Genomic DNA, 8,800 nt, shown 5'->3' with positions numbered 1-8,800 from the left:
TAAAGTTTGAAACTCGAGTCGTTTCAATGCGACTGACACCGAAAAATTCAAGATAGACGAAAGATACTTTCCACTCGAATTGTCTTGGTAAACGATGGTACGCACGCGGCTCTTTACAAAAATATTTGAAGGATATAAAACACGATCTGGATTTGGCTCTGAAAATGTGCACGGATATCTGCCGCTGGAATTCAAACCGTCCCACCGAAAGCATATGCCCATGGACAAATTCTGTGAACATTTTTTGACCAAATACAGTCTATTCGGGCTCAGTTAGTTATTTAACTTTTTATTCCAAATTATTAATCGCAATGGACTGGCCTACGGCTAGCGGGCCAGGGGCCCGTTTCTCGAAAGTCCTGGTAAGTTACCGGGCCCGATAAGTATGTTTTTAAATGTTTTTTTTTTCGCCGATTACAGTGATTACAGACATGGCACTTGGCCAATGTTTTCCTAGAATTATAAGATTTTGATATTTAGTATTCAAATCTAACAAAAGTTGACTTCTGTTAAGGAACATTTATCACCAAAGACGCTTATCGGCCCCGGTAAGTTACCGGGACTTTCGAGAAACGGGCCCCCGGTAAGTGTCTTTGGTGATACATGTTTCTAAACAGAAGTCAGTTTTTGTTAGCTTTGAATACTAAATTTTTAAATCTTATAATTTCATGAACATATTGGCCAAGAACCATGTCCGTAAATCATCGTGTACTCGGCGAAAAAGACATTTAAACCTATACTTATCGGGCCCGGTAAGTTACCGGGGCTTTCGAGAAACGGGTCCCAGTCACGGCAATTTGAAAGAACAACTGTATTGTTTCCTGCAATCCCTCTCCTATTCGAGCGATTGAGGAACAAAGCCTGTTCTTTGTGACGAAGTTAATGACCAATCACTTGTTTCAAATTGCAATTCTCTCTTTATTGAAATCAGTTAAGTGAAAATTATTTGATATAAACTATAGTAAATATGTTACATTTTCTTAGGAATTTCCTATTGGGGAAATAAGGCGACCTTCCGGCTTTGCCAAGTTCGGCAAATTCTCCTTGAGATGGCCTAATATTTGACCCTGTCCAATTAGAGAGACAACAAAAACCCTTCAAAAGCTATCATATCAGCGTGTCATCAAAGCCCTTGTTGCTTAGCACCCAGCCACGTCCTCCTTCCACGATTCAAACATAGGGACGAGGCTGCAAGGTTTCATGTCGCTACAGTGCTGGCATTTTTTATTCTCCGTGCCGCGGAGTAACTGATAAAAATTTAGGGAGGTGGACATTTCACAACTCCAGCATTGAAAGGAAGGTCGTAATCATTTTAAGATAGAAAATTTAAGAACAGACATTGGTGTGCCACGAACAGCAACCGAAAGTAAAATGTTCCCCTCGTTCCCAGGTCCTCTCTCTTCCTCTATCACAAGGAAGAGAGAGGACCCTGTGAACCGGAGTTTGTTGCTGGATTTGCTTTTAGGCGATGACTGGAAAATCTTGTTTTGGTGTCCAGTGGCTTGCGTCAGAATGTGGTAACATTAAACGTCCCGCTGCTGGTAGTGGCCACGAAAGTCCTGATGGTAATTTACATCTAATAATGAGTTAAATTTATAGCTGATTCACCACACAACCTGCTAAATTATTTTCGTTTAGACTACGGAAACTGACTCCGGAATCTTCCTCTTTTCACTCGCTTCTACGCCATAAGTGGAAAGGCCAGAAATGTCTGTGATACTTAGAGAAAAATAAAAAGAAAAGAAACAGATACAAGAACTCTATTACAGGCCTCAACTTCAAGATATCTGTAAACATTCTTTTGTAACGACACATCTTAGTGGGAAGTACACACTTCGCATTTTGGTAACTTAACATATAAACATGACATAAAAATATCTGATAAATTGACCTCTTTTTGATAATGACTAATAAAGTCGGTTACACTAAATTTCTTGACCCATTCCAAGAAGGCATTCAAGAAGGGAAGCGCCTCTCTCAATTTTCCAAACGCCTTCAACAGGGTATGGATATTTCGTTATTTTCAAACATTTACTTGCTCCGTGACAAAGCAATTTTTTTTTTTGCATTTCATAATACCGCGACGCCTCACAATTCGTCCCGGAGAGACAAAAATTGAACAATTCACATTAAGTGTAACTCTAGTTTGCACTACGAATCATCTGACTGGCAATCCAATTTCCTTTCCTTATGCTAATCACAAAAAATGTGCGTACTTCTGTTAACTACTACTTTTTATCCTATTTACATGGAATTAGCGCATTATAAATATTTATTATATGTTGTTGCTGTTATTATTATTGTTATTAATATTTGTCTAATAGAGAGTTTTTAAATTGAGTGTGGTAATCTAAACCAAAGTAAATACTCTAGCCAGTCATAACAGACGTAAACAGCCCAATGAACCAATCAGAATTCGAAGCAAATATATGCAACCGGCGTCTTAAAGCGCGGGAAAACGCGTGCGACCAAGTCGCATTTGTTTCTCATTGGATTAGAAAGTGGCGCGAGTTTTACTAACCAATCACAGAACGCAGTAAGGCAAAGCCAAAGCAACCACGAAAATACTTTCGACACTCAATTGAAAACCGCCCCAAGTTAAAATACTGATAATCAGGAAATAGGAAAATGGAATGACTTCTGTTAGACGCAGTCAAATGATGCCAGGGTGAAAACGGCAAACAAAGACAGTCACTGCCGCCCTTCAGTGCAAATTTCATTACAAAAATGTGAAGGTAAAACAACAGGAACATCGCGTTGAAAAATAATGGAGAACAACACCGACGAAAAGTAAAGTTTAGTAGAACGGAATAACCAGGTACTAAACAGCCTCAAAGGAGAGCGCTGCTCAGTAGTTTTCATTTCAATGATCACAGTTTAGGATTTCATCCACAGACTATGACGTTAGCACCACCACCTCGTATTGTAACCCCGACCACAGGAAGGTACGTCTCCGTAGCTTTCATTTCAATGATGACACTTCAGGGATGCATCCACAGAATCAAAGTTAGAACCACGTTTCCATGACCCAGGATTTGAGACTGCGAGCGAAGCATATAATTTAATCATGACATCTCTCTTTTACTAAGCGATGATCGCCAGCGCTCTCTCATCAGGAAACAGCTGCCGTACAAGCTTCACAACAAATTGGGGTCCTTCCATAAGAGAATGCAGCGGATTAGCTATGAAGGTATGGGCTTCAATGATCTGTTCCGCTAGAACAGTGTACTGTTTGTTAAAACGAAGAGCCTCCAGGTTAGTTAGAGCTTGTTCAGCTTCAGCAGTCGATGAAACAATCCTTCCCCCAGGCGCCATCTGCTTGGTCTAAAATGGAAAGGTAAGGGCAAGTTATAAGAGCTCATGATAACCTCTTTACCCATTGCTGCGAGAGGCAATTCCACTGTCTTACTTAATAATTGATTAAAAAAATCACTTCATCATAATTGTAGAATGTGTGTCAACTAGAAGAAAAATTTAAATTTTTTTCCACTGGCGACCCAAGTCCAAGCGGCCCTAATTTCGAGGTTAAAACAGACTCGACACCATTAGAAACTTGAACGTAAGCACAAGCAGAAATTTTATTGTGGCTATTAGAGCGGGTTTCAATTGAGTGTCAAAATATTTTTGCTTTTGCTTTGGTTTAGGTACGCTCTGTTATTGGTTAAAAAAATGCTCGTCCTACTTTCTCAACCAATCAGAATTCGAAAAAAAAAAAAATCAACCGCGACTGGCTTGCACGCATTTGCACGCGTTTTCCCGCGCTTGACCCGATTTACTCGTATTTGTTTCATGGATGAATGTTTTCTGTACCTTCTTTGGTTCTCGCACGTATCCCGGCGCTTTAGCTTCCAGTCTCAGCAGCGAGTTAGACGGCATCTGAGCCAACAGAAACGCTTCTAATGCTCGACACATGAATCGGAATCTGAAGGGGAAGCATAAATAAAGCGATTCAGAGAACATTCTGAATTACCACCAACTGGAAAATTCTATCAGTTAACGGTTAAAAAACCTAATATTAATGCTAAAGGAGTATCGTACAAACAAATATATATAAATCTATCTACACCAACGGATTACCCTCTTAGACTAGGTTCACATGTGCTGGCAAAGAATGTGAACAGAAACAGTACAAAACGCCGCATCATATTCGCGTATGACATTCCGATCTGTACATATTACGCTTAGAGCTACACTAAAACCTTCTACAAAGTGTTCCACTTTCAAGCGCCGGCGAACTATGCAGCAGTGCACCGACACAAAAAAGCGTCGAAATTAGCATTGGCCTATTCGGAATAGTTTCTGTGCTGGCGAAATATCAACTCATAATTTAAATCTAAGCTGAAGAATTATGATTTTGACAGTAGTCATATAAATTTTACTTTGTTTTTATACACGGCTTCCTTGTAAAGCAGGTTTTTATCATTTCTCTTATTGTAGTAGCTATTTACAACATTAATTTAGTTAGGTAGTTAGATTTTAAATTAATTATTGTATAGTCCTGAAGGAAACACCGTGTCTAAATAAAGATTTTACCTTACCTATCTCGGAAATTTAGGGAATAAGATTTCGTTTCCGGCTTTCGGCTAAGGAATCCGAACAAATCAAACTGTATCAGGTTTTACAAATGTGCCTTTAAAACATTATAAAAAGATCTGAGAACACAGCAAGCGACATTTGAAGTATTTTGCTTAAATATTCTTGTTGTTTGCTCATCAAGAAATGTTTATACTCACTTGACACTCAGCTGAGATTTCTTTCCAAAACCAATGGCTCCTAACAAACCAGACGACGCTTTATCTTCACCTAACGAGTGTAGACTGGACACGAGGAAGGACAGTTGCTTGGCGAGATCATTGAGCGGGCCATTAGCATAATATACCTGCCTAACGGACACTTGAAGAATCTTGTGCCACAGTAAGGTAACTTTGGTTTCAAATTCGCGCCTGAAAACCAAAAAAAGTTACAAGTAAAAGGTTAGCTGCCGAGGAAAGATCTTGAGGAAATTTATAACGTTCTAATTAGAAAACGTGATTTAAGCAGAGTTTTAGACAACAATAGGCCATTTTCATGATGGCGTCATTTGACTACAACTACCAGAATTCACTTCGTTTTCCTTTTCAAATTCAAATTTTGTAATCCCAGTGGAGAGCAAAGAACAATAGCTCTAATTAGCACGAGAAAACAAAAAACTGAAGGATTCTGGTAGTTGTAGTCAAATGACGCCATAGTGAAAATGTCCTATTGTACAAGGTGCCACCTTTGCAATGGCTAGTTTTAACTTTTCATAATTTTTATTGTGCAATTGTATTAGTATAGTTTAATTTTAGGTGTCCCCTATTGGTAAAGGGTCTTACCTCGACCATTTTAATTTGACACGTAAATAAAATTTTATCTGTTTATCTACAAACATTTGGATAGTACAAAAAGACGCGTCCTGACGAGCAGATTAATTCTAAGTTCAAGGTTCATTTATTTCACACTATTTACATAAAATTAACATAGAAAGAAAAGTATAGTTACAACAGATGATTACAAGATAAAATAAGTTTAAATCTGTAGACATCTGATGCTGAAAAAGGTATGCTTCAAGACATAGAAATTCGACCTTTTCCCGCGACTTCAAATGGTGCTTTTTTTTTATTGTAACTGATCTTTAACGTCTTACCTGACTTTAATGTGCGTACACCATGTAACCATATCAGTAAGAACAGACATTTCTTGGACTGGACTCTGGCATGTGGATAACTTGAGGAGGATGTTTGTGTATAGGGTAAGCAGGGCGCCTTGTTTGACGCACTCTAAAATAAAATGAGAGTGAAAGGTTACTAAAAGAACGTGGCGGTCAGTTAACCGGTTCTAAATAAGAGAGTTGTATTCTGGTTCAAAAACAGCTTTGTAAATCCCTAATCTAAACGAAACGAACGAAGACCACGATCACCTTAATTTGTGCTTGCTTGAAAGCAAATTTTATTACTCGCGTTTTTGACTCCTACAAACGTTTGATAAAGGGAAGCTTTACTCGCTTTTTTTAGCAAAAGAATAAAATCATTCGAAAAACGTTTATCACTTTAAAGGCACCTATGTAATTATCGCAGTGTTGGAACCATCAAATTACTAAAATAAATAAATAAATAAATAAACAAAATAAATAAATAAATAGTAACAGCAGTGCTAACTACCAACCAACCTTGCACAAATTCATCCTGCGCAAGCTCTGGGACCGCTACACTCGGCACTATTACTTCCCAGCCCCCATCGGAGCTAGCTTGAGAATCAGAGGAGACTGGGGAAGAGTGCTTGGCGAAAAATGACTCGATTCCAGTCTCCACAACAGACACCATAAATTGGATGCTAGCGAGGGTCCTGCAGGCTGCTGGGATGGAAGCTAACACCAGCATCGTACATGAGGATTCCCGGATGAACTGTAGTATGAAGTCCAGTGTAACTTTGAGTACATCCCCCACGGGGGAGCAGTTGTTCAACAGGTTAAGTTCCTCGGACATCATCAGACACACCTCTGAAGCAGTGCTCGCTGGGTCCACACCTGGCAGCAAAACGACAGTTAATTAATACCTGTAAAAACCCTCAGTCACCTCCAAAGTTTGCCAAGGTAATGATTCTGTAAACACTTTGAAAAGGAACGAACAAATAAACAGCACTACAGAAAATTACTTCTTATTAGCATTCATTTGCGTGGTTACAGTTGAAGATTTAATTTACAAACTTAAAAATAAGAACCACTGAACCGTTTAAGCCCTAACAGTGATCAGCATAAAATTTCTCCTTGTAATATCTATGCCTATCCAACCCCTGAGGTCATGAGAATTAAGGAGATGATCACCCAAGGTGAATTTTTTGATATTTTAATACCTTCTTCTCAGTACTTTTATAAGAAAAGTAAAGGGACAAGATAGGAGAATTTGTTCTTTGATAGAATAGAATAGAATAGAATAGAATAGAATAGAATAGAATAGAATAGAATAGAATAGAATATAGAATAGAATAGAATAGAATAGAATAGAATAGAATATTAGGGGTAAGGGGTTAATAGATATTAGGGGTATATATTAGGGGTTGGGGGTGAATAGATATTAGGGGTAAGGGGTTAAACAGATGAAACAACTCCAAACGGAAGTATACTTAAGGTGTTCACACACACCTCAAAACTATCGAAACGAATATTTGAACTTTTAAAAAATGCCAAGGAGAAAACACAAATTTTCACCAAAAGGGGGTGACCGCTACATGATTTTAAGTTTCAACGTAAAATCTTGATTCATGGAAACTTTGGACGAGCTTCTCAAATATATCAAGCAACTAAATCAACATGTTCGTTGGTTTGGTATTTGTCAAACTAATGAACACAAACTGACCTGAACCTGCAACAGACTGAATATCTGTGAGAACAAACGAGATGACAGGACCAAACAATGTGGCTTTAAGCTTCTTGTCTGTCGAGCATCGACTCAACAGGCTAGCTACACAGCGGACGTATGACGCGCGTTTCACTGCAGTGTCCTGAAAGAATTAAAAGGAATAAACGGTCTTTTAAGCATCGTTCCTATAGCAAAAATAAATATGTAATAATGATTTTTGCACCATCGCAGTTTCGTGTCCGCTGTGTTCTCAAATACGCGAATATGAATATCTAGTTAAGTTTCTGAATAGGCCATTTCCGAGTTGCTGCAAACCTCATTATAAAAACGAGGCTAAGTCAGTGCAACGCTTTTCATATGAAAATTTGTTTTGTTTTCATATGAATGAAAACTAATTTTCATAATAAAAACTTTGCACTTAGCCTCACTTTCATGATGAAGTTCGCAGCAACTTGCAAATGGCTTATTGCTGTTACAATTATCACCCCAAGTAATAATCGGCTACTTTTCGACCTTTCTCATTGTTTTCACACATTTTACAAATACAAACGGAGAAGATTGCGAGATAACGGAGTAACTACAAAAAACACATTTAACCGGTAACTGCAAAATTCCCTAGTCGATATTTGGGAAGAAGGGTTTTTTCTTTTCCTTTTTGCCTTTTTATTGAGTTTATGTAAAGCTAACGACAAAAACATCTCATCTAAAGGTCGGTAGTTGAGCAAGGTGTCTGGCATCATGTTCCACTAACATCATTATTGTCTTTGTTATATTATCCAACATCACTGAATTGCCGAGAAATTCCCGTTAGCGCAATTGACTTTCAAACTTGGAAAATAGGCAGCTTATAAAAAGTAAGACTTCTCCCAAAATGTTGCCTTCTGAATTTTAAAATAGTTTTTAGCAACTTTCTTCACAACCCTAACTGCAAAACGGACAACAATTCATTTCCAACTTACAGGGCGTGTTGGCTGCATGGAGCCATCTTCAGAGATCACAATCCCCGCAGCAGCTCGGATAAGTCTGCAGTAAAACAAGGACAATGATAAGAGCGGCAAAGAGGGCAGGCTAGGAGGGTGGCAGGGTGAGAACTGTAGATCTGATCATATTTATGACAACTATAAACTGAAGTTATGGTGAATCAAAACTTTATGGGTACGAACTAACTTTAAAGGATCGATGACGGAACTCAGTTTACGATCAGAAGATTAGAAACAAACGGCCTGTTCCGAGCGTCAATTTGTGGGAAGGATAAAACGGTTCGTGGGAAGGATAAAACGGTTCTGACGATAAAAATAGAGAGAGAAAGGAACCCCTCCCAGACTAAGGGTAGTTTTTCTCCCTTTTCCATTTACTATTTTTCCACCGTCTACCTCTCTACACCACCCTGCTTCTTTAAAAATTGATATTTACAAAAATGTCAC

At 38.5% G+C, this 8,800-nt stretch overlaps 1 protein-coding gene across 1 annotated transcript in view; it reads right to left on the bottom strand.

Annotated features, from left to right (window-relative positions):
• Positions 1-894: 894 nt before the first annotated feature.
• The window catches only part of LOC146462062 (ectopic P granules protein 5 homolog), a 45,172-nt gene continuing 37,266 nt past the window's right edge, over positions 895-8,800 (bottom strand). The window contains exons 49-55 of the mRNA XM_085086084.1: positions 8,336-8,399; positions 7,374-7,518; positions 6,188-6,544; positions 5,666-5,798; positions 4,734-4,943; positions 3,811-3,922; positions 895-3,324 (exon numbers count right to left, since the gene is read on the bottom strand). Coding sequence (XP_084942210.1) covers positions 3,085-3,324; positions 3,811-3,922; positions 4,734-4,943; positions 5,666-5,798; positions 6,188-6,544; positions 7,374-7,518; positions 8,336-8,399 — 1,261 coding nt within the window. The 3' untranslated portion in view covers positions 895-3,084. The remainder of the gene's footprint in view (positions 3,325-3,810; positions 3,923-4,733; positions 4,944-5,665; positions 5,799-6,187; positions 6,545-7,373; positions 7,519-8,335; positions 8,400-8,800) is intronic.

This window comes from Pavona decussata, unplaced genomic scaffold, assembly GCF_977016875.1.
Source record: "Pavona decussata unplaced genomic scaffold, jaPavDecu1.1 SCAFFOLD_192, whole genome shotgun sequence".
Lineage (NCBI taxonomy): Eukaryota > Metazoa > Cnidaria > Anthozoa > Scleractinia > Agariciidae > Pavona > Pavona decussata.
Note: the sequence above shows the minus strand (reverse complement) of the source record. Positions and strands in the feature narration are given on the sequence as shown.